This window comes from Camelus ferus, chromosome 10 (assembly GCF_009834535.1).
Source record: "Camelus ferus isolate YT-003-E chromosome 10, BCGSAC_Cfer_1.0, whole genome shotgun sequence".
NCBI classification, from domain to species: domain Eukaryota; kingdom Metazoa; phylum Chordata; class Mammalia; order Artiodactyla; family Camelidae; genus Camelus; species Camelus ferus.
In genome coordinates this window covers 48,341,754-48,363,886 of record NC_045705.1, presented here as the reverse complement: position 1 = coordinate 48,363,886, position 22,133 = coordinate 48,341,754, and the positions used below count along the sequence as shown (strand labels likewise).

Below are 22,133 nucleotides of genomic sequence, written 5' to 3'. Positions count from 1 at the left end.
CTGTGCACTAACCTGCAAGTGGCATTTTTAGTGGGGTTTACAGTTAGATTTCGGGGAGCCAGGATTACCTGTAATGCTGGACTCTGCCCTACAAGATCGCATACCTAGGGATGGAGTCGGGTGCGTGTTCAAAACCCGCAGAATTGAACAGGTGAAGTTTACCATGACGTCAAACTGTCTTCAAATTCCTGCTCACTTTACCTGTGTTTTTCGTTGGTCCTCAGCGCCCCCCACTCTCCCCTTCCACCCCCGCCATCAGTGACCTCAATGCAAATACAACAGGGGTGGTCCTTCCGGATGCTCCAGGTTCTAGACGCAAGTGGTGACACAATCCTTCTGGGGCTCAGGATCCTTCCCCTCATTGGTTGCCCGGAGCTCTTGAACCACCCCAGACTCAGAGCAGCGGGAATAAGAGCAGCTGCTGGTGTGGGAGGAATCAGAGGCACTGCCTAGGTCGTGTCTCTGCCACTTCTTCCACAGTGCCATCGCCTGACGCCAAAGCTACTGCCGCGGCTCCCTCTTCTGCTCCCAGCCACCTGGTTCCTGCTGCCAGGTAAGCTGGAGATTCCTGCTTGGCTGTGATTCTGTTTCTCTCTTCCTCTTCTCCCTTCCCTCTCTCTCCGTCACTTTTTCTTAGCTGATCTCTTTTCCCATCTCAGAATCTCTATCCACTTCTGTCTGGGACTGTTCATCACGCTATCTGTGTTAATCCGCAGTTTGTCGCAGCCTCCTTTCACAGGTAACACAGGATGCTCTCAGTTCGCAGACTCCCAGCTCCACTCTTCCTGTGCTGAAGCGGGCTCCAGTCTCGCTGTCTCCAGCCGCACACGTGCTTAGGTCCATTTGGGATGCTGGAGCGTCGCAGGCATCTCTTGCAGAGCAGGATGCAGGAATAGATTTGGGGACTGTGCGCTCACAGATCACGCCCTGTGCCTAGGGAAATGGGTTCGGAGCCTGGGACAATGCAAGCAGGTGGCAAATAGGTGCAAAGACCAGGGGCAGGTAACCATTAAACGCAAGCCCCAGCTGCAGGTTCTGGGAGATTTTCCCCCCCAGTTTAAATCCCGGGTCTCAAGTTGAGACTCTACCAGCTTGCTTCTTACAGGGTACTCTTTGCCAAAATGTGGATCAGGTGAAGTGTAGAATTTGGTTCTTTGGTTTCTCAGAGATTCAAACTGCAGATATGTCCTCTCTACTCCTTGCCCCCTGCCTGGTATGAGCAAAATCCCCGCAATGCAGGGGTGGGGTGGGAATAGCTCTGTGTTGCATTATAGGAAAAGCTGTGGTGACATGGTACTCCAAGTCTGTCCTCAGAGGAGTCCTGGCCAACAGTTTGTATTTGAGAGTGTGTGGGTGTTGGGGAGTGGGCTATGGACTGAGACCTCATCACTCAGTTGTCTTGTAAGGTTTCTTTGATAAACCAGATGTGCTACAGGCTTACTGGATCTTCCAGCAGTCCACTTTGCTGAGGAGGAAACAATGGTGAAGGGAAATGACATGACCAGCCTGAATCCAGGACGCCAGGAAGTTAGAGGGAGAGGCAGGAGCAGAGCTTGGGTCTACGGGCTCATAGATATTTAACTGCTGCAGGGTGACATCATTTTCCCTTGCAGAGAGGCATCATGGGGTTCTGGAAGTTATCCCCCTTCCTGGTCCTCAGCATCCTGGTCTTGTACCAGGCGGGCATGTTCCAAGCAGCACCACTCAGGTAAGAGCCCTGATAGGAATGCTCCCACCCCTACAGTCCCTGGAATCATACAAGTCTGTGTTCTCAGTAGTACTGTGTTGCATCTGGCTCTTGGTGGGTGGAGGTGGGGGAATGTGTGGTAGGGTATGAATGCATGAATGTAAATGTGTATATAAGTTTATCATAAACTTTTGGTGCTACAAAGTTATATAGCACAATTTACAAATAGACATAAGGTATACAATACTCATTTATATAAATTTCATATACCTCATTCAAACTTAGAGCATATTTTACTGCTTTTAAACATCTGCATCTTTCACAAACATAGTTACTAATCTAACCATAATTTGAGAAATAGATTGCATTCTAATTGCTGCTTTGCCAATAAATTTGTTATTAAATCTGATATGCAATCTATTCATCTAATTTCTCACCCTCATTCAAATTAAACTGAAACCATTTTCAGATTCAAACTATCATTAGCATTTATTTTGAATAATATCTGTATTTAACATTAAGTGCATATTCCTGAAAATCTAACCATCGGCTTTCATAAGCCTATATGATCCAGTTCCAGCAAACCATTTCTTTGTGGTCACAACAGAGCCTAACTCCTGTGGAAGCTGCATAATTTTTGAATGGACACTGGGCTTATGTCCTATCCATTGAAAGTTGGGGCAGCCACATCCTAAGGGGAGGTAGAGAAACCAGGAAACCTGGCTTTATATCCTGGGGAGAAGGTAGGCAAACGCTCAGAGCAGATGTTGGACTTGCTTCCCCTTCCTAGGTCAGACTTGGAGAGTGACTTTGATCCTGCTACACTCACCGAGGAGGAAATGTGCCTCCTACTGGCTGCCATGGTGAAGGATTACGTACAGATGAAGGTCAGTGAGCTGGACCAGGAGACAGAGGACTTCAGGTAGGTCCCTGCACCTCTCCAAGAACATAGCTTACCCTCACCCCTGGCTTACCAGGAAGGCATATCTTTAAGAATGAGATTGGGTATAATGCCATAATTTTCTCTGGTCTCAAAAGCATTGGTTGATATTTAATTTATTTATACAGGAAAGATTGCTATTACCATTCTGTGTTCCAAGGCCAGTGACCCAGAGCCACCGTTGCATTTTCTGACACCTCTGGAAATATCTGCAGGGAGTAATTATGGCATTTTCCCTAATGCCCTATGATTTTCTGCTGTGATGATTTTTGGTTAGCAGAAACATTTAAGGCTCATTGGTCCCTCTCAAGAACAGTAATTTTCCACTGAAGGTCCCATGGGGCAGGCACCCACCCTCAACCTCTCACTGACTGGCTTTCTCATTTTCTCCTTCTATAAAACAGCATCACTGCCCAGAAGAGATCCTGCGACACTGCCACCTGTGTGACCCACAAGATAGCAGGCTGGCTGAGCAGATCTGGGAGCGTGGTTAAGAGAAACTTTGTGCCTAACAATGTGGGCTCCGAAGCCTTTGGCCAGGATAGCAGGGAACTTCAGTTCTGAGCAGTGAAATGACTCCAGGAAGAAGGTGACTGCCCTAGTACCTTGATGGCTGGACAGATGGCTGGGTATTGCAGGGGTGTAGGTCACACCCTAGCCCTCCCTGGGTCTGTATCATAAAAAAACTCACAGGAGAACATGACGACTCTACTCTCTGGAGAAAGAACAGAGTCCCAATAGCTGAAATCCCTAGAATTAGTATTTCTGTTTTTTCAGTATGTCCCAGTGACACTGAGATCATCTGCCAGAAAATATAGATCCTTTTCATTTAAAACACTATTCTTTTGCAGTTATAATGGTAAGTATTCTAGTTTTTAGTTTGAAAGGCAAAGACTCAATCCTTTTTGAGTATTCCTCTCAATGTCATGTACATCTGGATTCAGAACTTAGACCTGAGTTCAAATACTGTGTCCTCTTCTAACTCTATGACCATGTGCCAGACCCTCTCTGAGCCTCAGCTTCTACATGCAGATTAAAGGCAACAATAGTATCAACCTGTTATCATTAAAATAAAAAGTAATTGAGATAATTCATGGCAAGAGCCTCTCAACTAATGAGTAATAAAATTCTAGCTGTTATTTTTTTTTCCTCCTAGGTCACCATGAACCTGAACTCTTAATCTGCAGTGAAAGCTACTTACAAAAAATAATAGCATGGAAGACACACATACATGCATGCCTCTTGATATTGAAAACATTCTTTTCCTTGAAATAAACTGAACCTAAATGCAGAATAAAATTGTTGCAGTTGCCCAACATGCGTCTTTTTATATTTGATTCTGTATTCAATCGATATAATTCATGTCTCATTGGTTTATCTGGTAGCAAATCTGAGCCCTGTCAGTCAACCTGTTGATGGTCGCAGCTCTACTAAACCTCAGGGGGACATGAAATCACTGCCTTGTGGGGATCTGGGGACACACAGTAATGCTGTGCCTCAAGGGAACTCTTCATGTAAAGAAATGTTCTCATTGTGCACTTCATCCAGGTAAAAAACTGTATTTTCAATACACTTAAAAGGAGTCCCTGTTGCTATTTTTGCTGTTTTTCCCATGACAATCTCAGGGACCTGTGAACACTTTGTTCAGGCTGGCTCAAATGAGGCAAAGACAACATGCTCGGGGTGGGTCCTCAGTATCCTGTACCCTCAGTGTCTAGGGAAACACCCTTATAGGAATTAGAACCCCCTGCATCTCAAAGAGACATTCACACTTAATTTCAGAGACTGCCCTGGTCCCCAGCCCCAGAAGTTACCTGTTCACTTCGCTCTGACTCAGGCTTGCCCCTACCAATCCGTGCCTTTCCTCCCCAGGATCATCCCTTCATATACCCCATAGCCCACAAAGCCCTTTAGAACAATGGCTCACAGTATGAAATGGGATCACAGACTGGCAGACCTGGAAAGATCGTTAGATGACATCGAATCCAACTTTTTACTCTCTGAGGTGCAGAGAAGAAGAGTGCATTGCTCAGGGTCCTGCAATAAGTTTAGCAGAGAATTCCTATATTTAACAAATAACTGAGTGTCTGTATATGCTTGACACTATTTGAGCTGCAGGAATAGAGCGATGAACGGAACAGACGAAACTCCCTGCATTCATGTAGCTTATATTCTAACTGGGGGAGACTGAGTTGATACATGCTATGGAATCAGAGACACTCAGTATTGGAAGGAATGTGGGATGTCATAGGGTCTAGATGCTTATTTGATATAGGAATTTCACAGCTCCAATATCCCTGGGCATCTGCTGCAAGTGCCAGTGACCAGCTCCTGACTATAACTTCCAAGGTGACTGGGCAGCCAGTTTCACTTTTGGACAGTCAGTTAAGTGGGGTTTTTTAGTTAGAAAAGTCATATCCTCCTACCTACTGACTCTTTTATTTCCTCAGAAGCACAAAGAATTATGAGCTTTGCTCCCATTCAGTCTATTTAAACATAAGACCCCTACCTTAGCCAAAAGGTAGAGCAGACCATGTTTCCCTTGGAAACAGGATACTCCATTGACTCTCTCAAGGAGTAAACACCTGGGTCATTGCAATGGCTTACAGGGTGTGAGTTTATCTTCCTATCATCACCAGTCCCATTACTGCCTCTTCTGACATCCTACTTCTTCACACTGGCCTTCTTACTACTCCTTGTTCTATATCCACAGGCACCAGCACCCTTAGTTGTTTCCACCTGCTGGTACCTTTCTGCAGAGAACTCTTACCCAGTGGCCTCATCTCCTCTGGATCTTGACTCAAATATCACCTACCCTGACTATCCTTTCTGAAATTGTACCTCAGCACACCAACACACCCCAACCCTCTTCTTTGCTTTATTTTTTTCTCTTTACCCCTAATTACCTAATATCATAGTGTATGTACGTGTGTGTGTGTGTGTATACATATATTTTTTTACTTATTTGGCTTATTGTTTGTACCCTATCCTATGAACAATGTAACTTCTACACAAATAGGAATATGGTAATTTTGTTAATTTGCTGAATCCCCTACACACAGAACAACATGCCTGGCACAAGGTAGCAGTCAGTAAATTTTTCTGTAATGAATGGAGTCAAGTCACCTTCTCTTTTGTGTTTGTGGTCAACTCAGGTTCCCTCTAGGCCCTATACCCTTCAGGCTTAATTGTGGGAAGGTCTTCATTTTCAGCAATTACCCTGATAGTCAATCCCTCAAGCATGTGGAGACTTCTGCAATTTGTGACTCCAGGCCCCTACAGGGACCATTTCTTCAGTTTGAACATAATGCTCACTCTCCCTTTCTCCTCCTCTGGATTAATCTGACCAGCTTTTCTTCTTTTTCCCAAGCACTAAACAAAACAGATGGGCAAGGCACTCTCTAGGAGCAGTACCTATGGCTAGGTAGGTAAATTCTTACCAATGGAGGCAATAGCAGGAAGACCACTGTAGTCTGGGATCCAAGGCAGCTTCACCAATAATAGAGTCAATATTGTACTAAGTTTCCACCAGAAATCTGGGTATTTCTCAATTTACTCAGAGCTCATAGAGTGAAAGAGTGTGACCAATCTGACTTTCAAACCACAACGGAGAGTGCACTGAATCAAAACCGTAAGAATAAATGTTAGGAGTGCATAAGGCAGTCAATGCACAACATGGAGACTTTGGTGTGGCTGCAGCATCAGTTTTTACTACCCAGATCCACATGGGCCACTGCAGCAAAAGAATGTCTTTTTTTTTTTTTTTGAGATTTTGTTTGAACCAGGAAATAGAAATATTCTTTTTTTATATTTTAATTGATTTATAATCAATTTACAATGTTGTGTCAAATTCCAGTGTAGAGCACAATTTTTCAGTCATACATGAACATATATATATTCATTGAGACATTTTTTTCTCTGTGAGCTACCGTAAGATCTTGTGTATATTTCCCTGTGCTATACAGTATAATCTTGTTTATCTACTGTACAATTTTGAAATCCCGTCTATCCCTTCCCACCCTCTGCCCCCTTGGCAACCACAAGTTTGTATTCTATGTCTATGAGTCTATTTCTGTTTTGTATTTATGCTTTGTTTTTGTTGTTTTTGTTTTTTGGTTTTTTTTAGGTAACACATATGAGCAATCTCATATGGTATTTTTCTTTCTTTCTGGCTTACTTCACTTAGAATGACATAAAAGAATGTCTTTTAGTGTCAATTAATGCCCATGCCAAACGCTCAGATCTTGAGAACACATGCTGTAGCTAACTGAATTATGACTCCCAAATCTCCACTATGCTGTAGTTGTGTTACATGGTTACCCTCGGCATAGCCACATAGTGGGTAAAATTGACTTCCTTGCCTCTTGATTTTGGGCTTGGTCATGTGATTTTATTTGGCTGAGGAGATGTTGGTAAATTTGGCTCAAGGTGAGTCTTTAAATGTGTTTATGTAATTGGGTTTTGTGCTCTTGTGCTTCTGCCATCACCCTGAAAAGACCAAGTCTTAGGTATCCTTTGTACTTTTAGCCTGGGCTCCAAAAATAGCCCTTAGACCTAAACCTGAACTGAACTCTGGATCTACACGCAACAACTGAGACCATCTTCATCCCTACCTCACTCCCATGAGCAAGAAAAATAAATATTTGTTTTATAAGCTGGTAAGACTTTGAGGGTTTTGCTTTTTTTTTTTTTTGGTAACATTGTTATGGCAATAGCTAAGTGGTATATATGATTTGGCAGTATTGTAGAGTAAATTTGTTCCTCCCCCAATATTCATGTACTGAAGCCCTAACCCCTATTGTGACTATGTTTGGAGAAGGGCTTTTAGGCAGGTACTTAAGGTTAAATGAGGTTGTAAGGGTGTGGCCCTTATCTGATAAAAAGATGAAGAGATACCAGAAATCTCTCCCTCCCTCCCTCTCTTTCCCTCATCCACACACAGAGAAGAGGTCAGGTGAGGACACAACAAGTAGAAGGCCATTTGTAAGACAAGAAGAGAGACCTCTCCACACAGTAACACTTATCGCACCTTGATGTATATGTAATTACATGTAATTCCAGCATCCAGAACTGAGAGAGAATAAAATTTTGTTGTTTAAGTCATTTAGTCTGTGATATTCTGTTATGACTGCCCAAATAGACCCATACAAGGGGCATTAGCGGATGAAATTATTTTTGCTACTATAGCTTGTTTTCCCTGTTACTGAGATTTGGGTTTTAGGCCAATCTGCTGAATAGGTAATTTGGAAAATTCCCTTGTTTCTTTTTACTATTTTATTTTGGTTACCATTTTCATTTCTTCTTAAAATCATAAAGGTTGTTTATTTCAGTTCCCATCTTCTGCTGTTAAAACTGGATAGTATATACCTCTGATAAATTAACTGTGATTTATTCATATAATGGATATGTATAATCAGTGTGTAGTACTGAATACAAATAATATGTATCAACTTTGGATAAATCTCACATATAATATTGAGTACAAAATAAACCAAGTCACAAAGGATATATACTAGATGATATTACTTGCTTTGAGTATAAAACATGTATAACAAGACTATATAAAACTTAGGATTACATACGTATGTAACAAAAATACACAGTAATTTCTAGGGAGAATAAACATGACATTCAAAAGAGTAATAAAAAAAAAAAACCTAGGGTTTGGGAGGTATAGCTCAGTGGGTAGAGCGAATGCTTGGTATGCATGAGGTCCTGGGTTCAATCCCCAGTGCCTCTGTTAAGGAGGGAAAAAAAAGAGTGATTAATATTGAGGAGGAGGAAAGGAGATGTCATAAAGAGGGTTATACACGTGTCTTCTACCAAATTTTATTTCCTAGGGTTTTATTTTCTAAGCTAGGTAAATGGTATAGATGGTTGTTTGTTATAATCATGACTAATAGGAATAAATGCACATAAGTACAAGTCTTTTTTTAAGTTAAAGCAACCATCATAATTTACAAGGAATGAGTAACTTTTAACTAGTGAATAGAATCTATTCCATTCAATGGAAAGTGGGGAAAAAAGACCCCAAATTATGTAATAAATGTATTATGTATAAAAGATGGCATAATAAATGCTTATATCACTTTTAAAATATTTGTAAATTAAAGTCACCAATTAAATAAAAAACCAAGATGATCATGTGTGTGTGTGTGTGTGTTTTTTAAAGGATCCAGCACTGTTTTTCTGCACAAGAAATATTAACAGCACAAGGATTCTGAATGGATTAAGATAAAAGGACAGTAAAAGACAAGACAAATACGAATAAAAATAAGTGAGGTTATTTCTTATATAGTGAAAATAGAATTCAAGGCAAAAAAAAAAACTTATGGGAAAAGTGTGATATACTAGAAAAAGGAATAATTGAGCATGAAGATATACCTACCATGAACATATGTGCACCCAACAATGTGGCCTCAAATTATGTAAAACAACAACTGAGAGAACTATAAGGAGACAGATACATAAATTAAGAATTGTTTTTACTGTAATTTGAAAAGATACATGCACCCCAATGTTCACAGCAGCAGTATTTACAATAGCTAACATATGAAAGCAACCTAAATGTCCATCAACAGATGACTGGATAAGAAGTTGTATACACATATACATACATATATACATACAAAGGAATACTACTCAGCCATCAAAAAGAATAAAATAATGCCATTTGCAGCAACATGGATGGACCTGGATATCATCATATTAAGTGAAGCAAGCCAGAAAGAGAAAGAAATAATACCATATGATATCACTTACATGTGGAGTCTAAAAAAAGAGAAAGGACACAAACTTATTTATAAAACAGTTCAGATTCACCAACATAGAAAACAAACTTGTGGTTACTAGGGGTGGGGAGAGATAAATTGGGAGTCTGAGATTTGCAGATACTAACTACTACATATAAAATAGATAAACAACAAGGTCCTACTGTATAGCACAAAGAACTATATTCAATACCTTATAATGGCCTATAATGAAAAAGAATCTGAAAAGGAATATATATATATATATTATGTAATACATATAAATGAATTATTATGCTGTACACCAGTCATTAACACTTTGTAAATCGACTACACTTCAATAAAAAATTTTAAGAAAGAATTGTTTTTAGAGAATTAATGCACCATTCTCAATAAGCCATGGCTTCTGGTATCACCTCCCTAATGCAAGATTCCACACTGGCTCAGCAAATATCCCCTGGACAACATGATGAATTTCAGAAACTACACAGTGATTATCCTTACAAAGCAGTCAGAGATTTTATTACTGATCAGATTATGTCTGCCTGTTCCAATACCTTTTATTAAATAAACCAAGTCATCCCACATTGATTTGTTGATCATCTTCTGATCTTTCTTTTCTCCTCTATTGGTATATTTATAAACCAGTAAGATAGTTTAATAACCAGTAGGGCAAAGGCATTCATATTTCTCTTTTTCAAAGTGATCTTGGCAATTCTCATACATTTATTTTTCCAGAGGGTAGTTAGGATAATTATCAATTTTTTTAAAATCTTGTTGGATTTCGATTTGCATTGGGTTTTCCAGGTAGACAATTGCATCATCTATAAACAACAGTAAATCACATTTCATATTTGTATTCTTATTATATTATGTAGAACTTCTTGCATATTCAATAAAATGTATATTATACATGTATACACACATACATGAATAAACTCCCTACTAGGTACTGGAAGAATTTTTAAAATCAAAAACAGATACTAAGTTTTATCAAAATATCTTTTGTTATTTAAAAGAATTATCTTATGGCTTTTTTTCCTTTGACATAGTAATTGACTAATATATTTCTAAAAATATCAACTAATATTAATAGATGATACTTTTTGAGTGGTTACCACCTGCTAGGCACTTTAGAAAGTGAATTGAAGATATTAACTCTTTCAATCTTTACAACACCTGGATAAGGTAGATACTCTTAAAAGGTCTATTTTATGGATGAGGGAACTGAGGCACAACGAGATTAAACAAGTTCACTAAAGCCATACAGCTATCAGATCCATCCCAAGACACAAACCTGTTTCTAAGCTATCTGACTCCAGAGTCTGCACTCTTAGATCACTATACTGCTTCTTCATAAATTCTACTTTTGTCAGAGGATGTGTACTAAAATATTTTTCTAAATTCAATTTGCTGTGATTCATTTAGGATTTTGTACTCCTTTTGTTCTATTTAGAATTGGAGTTATCAAATGAGTTGGCAAAGTTTTGAACTTTTTCTATGTTTTAGATCAGTGTAAATAGTGTGAAAACTATCTGTGCTTTTAAGCTTGATGTAACTGACCTGTGAAACTTTCTCGTAGAGTTCTTTTTATAACATAGCTCTTAGAGGGTTTTCAATTTCTGCCATGGCTATTCAAATTTATTGTTTTATTTTATTCTATTTTTATTTCTATATATTTTACTTATATATATTTTTGTAAAACTTTTTAATTAAAAATTTTTGCATATATTAGCAAATTGTACATTTTCATTATAATTTAAAATCTTCATATTTGAGATTATATCTTCTTTTTCATTCTGGATGTAGTGTATCTGTGTTTTTCCTTTCCTCATTCAAATTACCAACAATTTCTATTTTACTGAACTTTTCAAAGCACTACCTTTAATATTTATTTTTCAATTCCACTGTCTTTCTGGTTTCTAATTCATTAATTTCTTTCTGGCCCACTTAATTCCCTTATTCCACATGATTGTTGAAAAGGGAGATTAAATTAAACACATTCACTGGTCTCTTTCTAGATTGACCTGGTCTCTTTCTAGATTTCTGAGCTGAATTATTGAATTAAATTGCTTATATTTTCTTTTTATTGATCAGTTGTATTTAACTATTTTTCCCCACCTAACTGATTTCATCCTGATCCAAGTCTCCATTATGTTTTACCTGAACTATTACAACAACCTCCCAAATGATCTCCCTGTTTCTACCCTTTTTGCTATGTAGATGATTCTGAAATAATCTTTTAAAAACACAATTTATACCGCATCTATCCTCTGCTCAAATCTTTCCACAGGCTCCCCACCATCCTCAGAGTAAGTGTCAAAGTCCTTATGGTAGCCTAGGAGGTACTCCATGATCTGACCCCCTATAATTTCTCTAATTTCCCTTCTTATCAAGTAACCATTGCTTGTTCCACTCCCAGCTTCCTCAGGGTCTTTGCACTTACTATTTTCTCTGCCTAACATGCTATTCCCTCAATATCTGCATGACTCCTTCCCTTCCTTCAGAAAATGGCTGAATTATCACCTTCTCAGGGAAGGCTTCCCCTACCACTATATGCAAAAAGGCATCCCTTCTCTGATCACTCTCTAGTCACCTTATTCAGCTGTATTTCCAAAGAACTTATCATTATCTGAAATATTATATATTTATAGTGGTTTTTTTGGTCTATGTACTTCCACTAGCATGTAACTCTATGAATGAAGTTGCATGGTTTTTTTTATCTATATCCCTGGAGTGTAAAGAGATTTCTAGAACATGCTAGCCCTTAAATAAAGATTGGTTGAAGTAATAAATAATGAAACTACAGAAGACTGATTTTGATCTCTAAGTTCATCTTTAACCATGTGACATGTCATGTGATATAAATATTTCATTTTTAAAAGTCTATAATTTTTGTTTTGACTTCCATTTTCAGTCAAAAGTTGTTAAGAATAACATTTCTAGCTTTAAAATAGCTTTGAAAATTATATATCAGTTATTCAGTGCCAGATTTTTTACACTGAGGTTAGATAAAATGATCTCTATAAATTTTTAAAATAATTGTTTTACTTGGGAAAATTACTGAGATTTTTTATAAGACTTATTATGTGACCCTTTCCAAAAAATATTTTTTAAATAACAGAAGAAAGTGCTTCCCAGAGGTAAAAATATTTACATCTCTATCTACCTATAAATTTATGTATATGAAATTGATGTGATTAATGATATTATTCATATATATTGTTTTTGCCTTGTGGTTGATCTTGCAAAGACTAAGAGAAGACAATAAAGTTTCCAAATACTATTTTTTTTTCTGTGAACTAGCCTTTGCATTCTAAAACTTTTTAGTTTACATAATTTTAATTTTTTCTCACCTTTATAAATAACTTTAATAAGGTATAAATATTAAATTATATACTTTAATCTATATTATTTCAGTAAGTTTTACCAAGAATATGCCATATAGCCCAAATAACAATTACCACAAAAAAGTATAGAATATTTCCATCACCCCAGCATGCTCTTTATTATCACTTTGAAATCAATATCACCCAAACCACTGCCTCACACAATCACTGATGTGATTTGTATCAGTGTGGATTCATTTTTCAGTAGATATATGGTATGTACTCTATTTTATATAGCTTCTTTCACTCAGTATCATGTTTGGGAGATTGATTTATATTGTTGCATGTATCAGTATATAATTATTTGGGAGGTTAATTGGGTATTAATTAGGTGTCAATTCCAAGGGGTTGGGGAGAAAGAATTAAGTAGCATTCTAATATATACCAAAGATGTATTGTGGACAGATAGATGTATTGTTTCTAGTTTTAATTATTATGTATGACACTCTTATGAACATTCACATACAAGTGTTTCTATGAAGAGCTGAAGTCATTTCTCTTGGATAGCTTGAACTTGTATGGTATATGTCTGTACAACTAAATTGACTATGCCAGTTAACAAATGGTTCTACACTCCAGCATAAGTTTCAGATCATTTAACTTGTTTCATACAAGCCTGACAATGATTGGTATTTTCAACCTTTATAATTTTAGCCATTCTTATGATACTGTAACAGTGCCTCATTATAGATTTTCATTTTTATCTCCCTAATTAAAAGTGATAATTGAGTATCTTCTCATATACTTACTGGCCATTTGTTTATATTCTTTTGTAAAGTTCTTGTGCCACTATTTTGCCATTTTTAATTGGACAACTTATCTTCTTACTATTTAGTTGTAAAAGATCTTAATATATTATATATATGAGTCCTGTTTCCTTTGGGGGCACTATTTCACTTACTTGTTCACATCTTTCTCCCTCTTGAATCACTTCTGTGGGAAGCCAGATGTCATGAAACGAGGCCACTCAAGCAGGCTATGGAGGAGTCTGTGTGTCAAGGAATGTAGGTAAATGACCAACAGTCAGTGAGGAATGGAGGCCTGTCAACAACGAAATAACTGAGTTTAGAAATGGATCCTCCAGCCCCATTTGAGCCTGGAGATGACTGCAGACCTAGCTGAGAGCTGGACAGCAACCTCAAGAGAGACCCTGAGCCAGAACCACCCAGCTGAGCCTCTCCCAGATAGCCTACCATCAGGAACCGTGAGATATTAAGCACTTGATCTTCCAAACTGCCAAGTTTTGAGATAATTTGCTAAACAGCAATAGATAACTATTATCCACCCAAACTATGATAACTTACTCAAATATCAATTTTGGGAAAGCATATTTAGCAGAGTTGGCTGCATGTGCTGAACTGATTTCAAGTTTGAAGCCACAGTGCCCAGAAAGGATGCAATGTCAGATTTCTTTGCCCTGGTTCCCAGACCCAGATCAGTTTAGGTGCAGTGCCATAAACTGCTTCCACTCCAAACAAAATTAAGTCCTTCTGTTCTTCCTCATTATTGAGTGCTTTTTAATAGCAGCCACTTTCTCTCTCCAATGTCTCATTTCTCTGGAGCTGATAGCTACTATTTCACACCATTTTGTCTGCCTCTAAGATTCTTGAGGTAGGAAGAAACCATTATAGGCCGTGTAGACCAAACCTGCATGCTTGAATCCATTCTATAGCATTCCCCAAGTCATCTTCTAGTTCACTTTTAAACTTTGAGATCACTATCTCCTGAGGTAGCTTATTCTCTCTTTGGATCATTCTGACTCTTAGAAAAATCCTCTACTAGTAAGCAGAACTCACTTTCTCTGCTCTCCTGCTTCACTTGGTTCTCAAGAAATTCATAATGGGCAGACTTTCCAGGATAATTGGCTGTGACTGAGACTATGCCTCTGAAGAAAGGACTGGGTATTAATTGTTGGGGTTTTAAAGTAAATCACATTTTCTTTACTATGAAGTTCCTAGCTGGATTTAGTTTTCTATGAGCCATCCATTAGCTGGATCCATTCTAGATAATTACTTACTTATTATCAAGAATGTACCTGGGGTAGGCTCTTGGATTATTTGGATCCTCAGATATTTCTACTCCCGGTGAAACTTTTCTGAATATTCCTGTAGCAGTTGCTGCACATAAATTATTGGGAGAGCTAACAAATGTCTTGCCTTGTCTCTTGTAGAGCCCTGAGCCAAGCACTGTAAGTCTTGGCCTCATCTCTCCTCTTCAGACCTGCCAGGACAATGATGAGATGAATTGTTTCCATAAAGAGGGATACTCTAGGAACTTCCTGAAGAGCCTGGCTCATGTGTAAATCTAGGAAAGTTGTAGAAGTAGATTCTTGCTTACTTAAATGCAGCCAACAGTGGCCAAGGCCTATACAAAACCTTTAATACAGTCCACAAAGCTTATGAAGTGGCAACTGACTATTGTTCCAGCCTCATTTCTCACCTTGTTCTCTCTCCTATTCTGAATTCCAGTTACACTGGCATTCTTTCAGTTTGTTAGAATCTGCACATTCTTTCTACCACAGGGCCTCTCCACATGCTATTTCCTTGTTCCAAAGTTCCTGTATCTTCTCTATTCCCAGTTAACACTTACTCATCTCTTACATCTCAGCTAAGGGTTGTTTCCTTAGAGAAGCCTTCTCAGACAACTATCCTGGGTATAGGTTATATTTATTTCCTATTTAATTTCAAAGAGTAGACATACCTTTCCTTAGCTCACCATTTCAGTTTTAGTTTATGCATTTATTAGTGTGAATATCTGATTAATGTCTAACACTTTAGCTGAAAGTTCCATTCATATAGGAACTGTCTTCATTTTGTTCTCCATAAGGAACATAGTCAATAATATTGTAGTAACTTTGTATGATGACAGATGGTTACTAGACTTATCGTGGTGATCAATTCGTAACGTACATAAATGTTGAAATCACTATGTTGTATACCTGAAACTAACATGACACCGTATGTCAACTATACTTCAATTTTTAAAAAGGTGATAATACGACTGCAAAAAGGAAAACAAACCCATTTTAATAAATGGTAACCCTGAGTAGCACAGGGCCTGTGTTCTAATCTAATCCAAATAGAAAAGCTTTCCTGGAATGTGGTACCATATCACAGCTCTAAAAATGAACAGCATTCTGTCAGAAGGCCAAAGCAACCAGGAAAGTAAGAAATAACAAGAGCCTGAATAAGCTCACAAGTCACTGGATCCAAGTCTAGTCAATTATTTCTCCTCTGCAAATGCGAACTATCAGTCTGTCTATCTGGATTTGGGAAGTTATTGAAGGTCCCATGAAGAATGGTGGGAGTTTCAAATCTGAATGGAAAGTGACCTTGTAAGGTGGCAGCTGAATACCACACAGCTCTTATGAGATAGCCAGATTCCTTTGCAAGTATAGCTGATGAAGACCACCTTTGCCGAGAGCTGCATACTCAATCACTGATGACTAGAATTGAAATGACAGAACACCCAACAACCAGAGCTGATGATTTGAAAAGAAGAGGTGATGCCAAGATAGAGCAGGATCACTAAAGCTATTTGTGGGCCCATGGCATGAGGCATGACCCAGGAATGTAAAGACAACTCCATAGAACCCTAGAGAGATCAGAAAGCAGTGTCATATACACCAGACCTGGGGACCTGCCAAGGAATGCTGGGCCTCTCTGTAAGGCAGGTATGTAATCTCATGAGGCGGTGCTGAACTCAGCTTATTTCCAAGAGTAATCAAATAATTCAGCCCCATTCAAACTTAAATGTTGAATTTCTAATCCCTAAGTGATGGTATCTGTAGATGGGTTCTTTGGGAAAGAATTAGGATTAGATGAGGTCATGTGTGTGGGGCTCTCATACTGGGATTAACACCCTTTTATGAAGAGACACCAGAGAGTTGTCTGTGCTACCCTCACCCCCTCTCTGTGTCATGTGAGCATACAACGAGAAGAAGGCTGTCTGCCAGCCAGGATGAGAGACCTCACAAGAACCTGACCAGGCTAGCACCCTGATCTCCAACTTCCAGTCTACAGAACTGAAAGAAAATATGTCTCTTGTTTAAGTTATCTGTCTATGGTACTGTGTCATGGCAGGCTACTACTAATACAGTGGCAGCGATACAGTGATGAACAGAAAACATACAATCCCTCCGCTCATTAGAGGATGAATAAGAAACTTTGATATCACTCATTAACATAAAGTAAGAGAAATAATCACAGAGTACAGTGCACTACAGGTATATGTAACAAAGACGTAGCCTTGTCAGGAACTAGGGAAAGAGCTACCTTAAGAAATAAACTTTAATTTGAAAAAAAAGAAATAAACTTTAATTTGAGATCTGAAGATTGAAAGGCAGTGGAGGGACATTAAGCGGATTTCAAGCATAGAGACTGGGGCATAGTCATAGTATCAGTGGCATGATGGGGCCTGCTCATATCAGCTCATGTAAGCCATTGTTTGCATCTCTTCCATACTTTGTGTTCAGGGCCATCTCATTGGTAGCAGGGAAGTAGACATATTGGGAGGATTTACACAGTAGAATTTTGAAAATCCTACAAATCAGGCCTTCCCCCCTCCCCTAGAGAACTACCAGTTGTTAAATATTTACCACACACAGCTGTAAAGCATGTTTAAGAAACTAGAAATAAGGTTGGAGACAGAGAATAAAAGATAAAATTGAAAGAAATGAAGATAATATTAAACTTTTAGGAATGGTGTGTGATTATCCATATCTTAAAAAAAACTTACTCAGTTTTTATAAACAAGGATGGGAATCACTGGGTAAGATTTAGAAAGCCTTGTAAGCTACAGTAAGAAGTTGGTTTTTACATTAACAGCAAAATGGGGTAGAGGATTCTGAGAAGATGGCAGAGTAGGAGGATCCAGAATTAAAGGATTAAATACATTCCAGAAGCTTGCACATTCAGAGTGAATCTCCAAGGAATTGGTAATTCTCAATGTGGTACATTTTTACTCAAGACTGCTTTTAAAATAAATGTATAAGACTTGAGGACTGGTTGTCATCCTTTCAAGTATTATAAGGGAAAAATGAATTCACAGACTTCATAAAAGTAGGTGTCACCTGAAGTGACTGTCATTTCTCATAAGCAATTTTAAAGTCTAGGTTTCTTTTTTTTTTTTCCTGTGAGCACATGTCTCCAAATCATAAAGTAAGATAGTGGAAAAATAAGATTCTATTTACAAATAAGCCATACAACAACTTTCCACAAACTTCCAGGAGTACAGGAGATAATAGTCTTTCACTTCCAAAAAAGATACAGTATTTTAACAACTCATACCAAGTTTGAGACATTGTCAGAATTGGAAACTATGTCAATACTACTCAGCCATAAAAAAGAATAAAATAATGCCATTTGCAGCAACATGGATGGACCTGAGATTGTCATTCTAGGTGAAGTAAGCCAAGAAGAGAAAGAAAAATGCCATATGATATCGCTCATATGTGGGATCCTAAAAAAAACGACACAAATGAACTTACCTAAAAACAGAAACAGACTGACAGACATAGAGAACAAACTTACTGTTACCAGTGGGTAAAGGGGGTGGGAAGAGATAAATTGGGAATTCAAAAATTGCACCTCTTGGGGAGTGATGAAAATGTTAGCTAGCTTGATTGTGGTAGTGGTTTCACTGGTGTATAAATCTATCAAAATTCATCAAATTGTACATTTGAAATATGTGTAGTTTACTGTACAGAAACCATACCACAATAAAGGTGTTAAAAAAAAGTTAATATGTCAGACAAGTTGAAAACCACCTAAGGGAGAGTTAAGCAAACAATGTCTACTCTTCAATGCACACATCCTTTTCATTTTTGCTCCTTTCTCTTTTTCCGCTGTCCCTCTTGCACCTATAGTAAGGTTTAGCCCTATTCAATCTATAGTAAGGAGCCCTCTTTGTGAAAACCCATGCTTGCCTCAGTACAACATAGTTGTACCAGCAATAAAACTGGTTACCCATGCCAAATTCTTATTCATTGTACCAGATCTACCTATGCCAAGATGACAATCTTCCAGCATATTTATAATTTGTAATCTATTATAAGACTTAAATTACCCTGTCCTCTAAGAGAATATTGATAGTAAATACAAAGTTCCTTTCAGTTTTAATATCTATGTATGAAAATCAATTTCTTATTCTGCATGACATCATTTCACATAACTGGTTTAAATATACTTTTTAATTTGTAGGCCTAATAAATTGTTCTGTAATTAATAACCAAGAACATTCAAATAGCACTTAACTGTATTCAGTTATTCTTATCACTATTACACATACGAAGGAAAATTAAGATTCAGACAAGTAAAGGTCAAGTTTTATCTACGAAAGAGGACTCAGACTCTGGTTTTGCACTTTCACATCTTATGATTTCTCTAGAATATTATGCTACTTCGTACCAACACATCAGAGATCTAATATATTTGATGGAAACCATGGAAATACACTCGAGAACTGGAGGATGGAAAATAAAATCTAAGAATTACATATATTTGCTTTAAGTCCAGCCTCCCCTCAGCGATATAAGCCATTATTGAGCTGCAGAAATCTAGAATAATTCTTGTAAAAACAGGTTTAAACATGGATGAAAGCCCAAACCTGAAACACCACAATTGCCAAACAGCCCTGCTGTACTTTTCCTTCAAAACACTGTATGTGGTCAATCGTTAGATTAATTTTTTTTTCTTTCTACACTGTAACTCCCTAAAATAGGGTTGTGACTGCTTTCTTAACGTCTACATCCCCAGCACCTGGCAGAGACTGGCTGGTTGTCAAAACAAAAACGGGTGCCAGTGTTCTGGAAACTTCTGCATCCTTCTGAGGTCACGAAACCCTTCCAAACGTAAGCTAGTGTCCTGGCCCTTTCCCCCTGCTAGTTAGCAGCTGTGTGGCTGTCTGCAAGTCACTCAACATGTCTGTGCTGCAGTTTCCTCCTCTGTAAAACGGGGGGAACCAGAGGACCTGCCCCGCCCCGGGCGGCTGTGAGTGGACCAGCCCGCTTTGGAGGGGAGGCTGGTCCACCGCAGGCGCAGTTTCAGTGTTTGCCGTTGGGACACTCCTGGCTTCCGGTGGGACTCGACACCGACTTTTACTCATTAATTTATTTGCTCTTTCACAATTATTTCCCAGAGGCCCTCCCCTGCGCTCTCTAATCCTCACAACAGACGCCTAGACCAGCCGTTCTCAAGTGCAAACATCCAACAAACTCCTACTAACCAATAACTCGGTCTTAGAATGCGGACGCCTGGTTTTCCCGAGAAGTCTTGCGTGGAAGGGAATCTAGCCTACACGCGACATGCGGCTCCGTAGGGGCAAGAAGCTGAGCCTCTGGTCAGCGTGCTGAGAGGAGCACGAGTCACGCCTGACAGGACGACCTGGGGACCCCATTGCTCAGGCGCATGAGCACCGCCTTCGCGCCCTGAGGGGCGGGAGGATCCCGCCCAGATCCCGCCCAGATCCCGCCCAGATCCCGCGCGCGTCGGGTGGGAGCGCCACCTTCGGCGAGGCTGCGGCTCAACGTTGAAGACCTCGCTGTCCCACCCAGGAAGCAGGTTTTCCTCCAAGTTTCCAGCGCACGGAGAGGGTTCACTACCGCTCGCGCCTTCTCAGCCCACTCAGGAAGGAGGCCTGGGTTCGCCCTGGCTGAGGCCCGTCGGGCTGTACCTCAGGGTACACCAAGCTCTGCTTTTTCATGTAAACATGGGGAAGGTCAGCGAGCGAGTAGACGTTGCTGATAAAAGGCAGCCCCAACGGCCCTGGCGGGGGTGGGGGGTGGGGGGTGGGGGGTGGGGACGCCTAGCCGCCATTCTGGCTGACCCCCGGCACCAAGAGCAGCAGGAAGAGAGCACGGCTGTCCTTCAGCTCCGTGAGGCTCTCTCGAGGCTCCTGCATGGCCCGGGGCTGGAGCTGTGAACTCCCACCAAAACCCTTTGGCCTGATACCCCCGAGCCCCCCCCTCCCCCATCCATGGCCACTGTCTGGCTGAGTGTAGGGCCCTCTGGCCAGTTAGTCCTGGTTTTCCCAGCCACATCCCGAGTCCGTTGTGCCGAAGGCGTGCGGCCCTTTGGGTCTGGGCGTGGCTCTAGGCAGGGCCCAACCTCGCTGGGTAGCGAGCCTGGAGGCCTGACCTTTTCCAGGGTGTTGACACCCGGACCTGGAAGACATGACAGCACTGCTCCCTGGACCAGGCGGATCCTGCGTCCCTGGCCTACTGCCGTTTCTGTGAGTGTCTTTTTAGGAACCAGATCTGCTTATTTCAGACTGGGAAACTGGGGAGATTTTCAGCACTGCGATTTTTAGCTGAGCCTGATAATCTTTAAAAATCTCCATTAGAGAATTGACCTATCAGTATAAAAAGAAAATAATTATACTATTTTGCCTCTTTTACTCATCTGATTTTTCCTCCTTACGTTATGAGGCAATTTTGTGAGGCCTTAACAATTGTAATGATTATGCAGTATTTTTGTGATTAACTCAGGTTACCTAACTTTTCACTCTGGTGTTCAAGTAAAATGAGAGATCATTACTAAACTTAGTCCTCAATGTCTAATCAAAGGCCAGTAGAAATGGCCCAGGGTGAATATTGGCATTGCAGGTGGAGCACCAGAAGTGGAGGAATATCACCCTGCCTGCTTTCCCCAACTTCATCAGGCTTGTGTTGTCTAGACTGGCTATAACTGTTACGCAGTATGGTACTCAGTTCAAGAGTGGCCCCTTTCCGTCATCTTTATCAAAAAAGATTATTTTCCACTCTGAAAATATGCTCTTATTCACTTAAAAGTAAGGAGCATTTCTCCTTTGGCATTCTCCCCCTGCCTACGTTAGCAGAGGAGAGCTGGAACCCTGACAGCAGCCTGACTCACTAACAACACTGATGAGATGCCTCCTCCCCACCCCCACTGTCCCTTGAGGACATTGTGTGTGGGAGGTCGTCACGACTCACTAAAAGTCTCTCAGAACACAGATCCTTCCCTGTCATCGTTTTCATCATTAAGTGTGTTCTCTCAGCGCTCAGCAAAGAGTAATAGCTCTCTTTGTTTCCCCTCCCGGCATTTGCTCTTAAAGTGATAGAAAACAACCTATATTATGTTTGTGGATTTTATCAGAACAAGGATGTTTGGTAGAACAGGAAATGAAGGATTTCACTGTTTCCTGGCAGAGATCTGGTCTTTAGAATGCTGTTTGGAATGGGTGCCTGGAGGAATGTGAAAACCCTATACATGGCTCTGACTTCTCTGTGTGCAGATAGATAATGGTTTCAACAGAGGACCGAGTTGTTGTGCTCCAGGGAGAGCCTCTTTCTTGGGCTTTGGGAGCCTCCCCTCAGGACTCACTGTGAGGGCTCCCTGCCAGTTCTTGAA

At 39.8% G+C, this 22,133-nt stretch overlaps 1 protein-coding gene and 1 non-coding gene across 2 annotated transcripts; both read left to right on the top strand.

Moving 5' to 3' along the window:
- Positions 1 to 1,622: 1,622 nt before the first annotated feature.
- LOC102523106 (calcitonin receptor-stimulating peptide 2) lies at positions 1,623 to 3,919 on the top strand. The gene is made up of 4 exons (XM_032490458.1): positions 1,623 to 1,708; positions 2,478 to 2,609; positions 3,032 to 3,216; positions 3,784 to 3,919. Exons 1-3 carry the CDS (start codon positions 1,623 to 1,625, stop codon positions 3,189 to 3,191), a joined length of 378 nt encoding a protein of 125 aa, XP_032346349.1. The 3' UTR covers positions 3,192 to 3,216; positions 3,784 to 3,919.
- Positions 3,920 to 8,294: 4,375 nt separating this feature from the next.
- TRNAT-GGU lies at positions 8,295 to 8,367 on the top strand. The gene has a single exon. It is a non-coding gene; the product is annotated as a tRNA-Thr (tRNA).
- Positions 8,368 to 22,133: the final 13,766 nt, after the last annotated feature.

Coding starts and splice junctions, on each gene's coding strand:
- LOC102523106 (XM_032490458.1), top strand. CDS start 1,623: ATGGGGTTCTGGAAGTTATCCCCCTTCCTGGTCCTCAGCATCCTGGTC. Junction 1,709..2,477: donor TTCCAAGCAGCACCACTCAG/GTAAGAGCCCTG, acceptor TCCCCTTCCTAG/GTCAGACTTGGAGAGTGACT. Junction 2,610..3,031: donor CAGGAGACAGAGGACTTCAG/GTAGGTCCCTGC, acceptor TCTATAAAACAG/CATCACTGCCCAGAAGAGAT.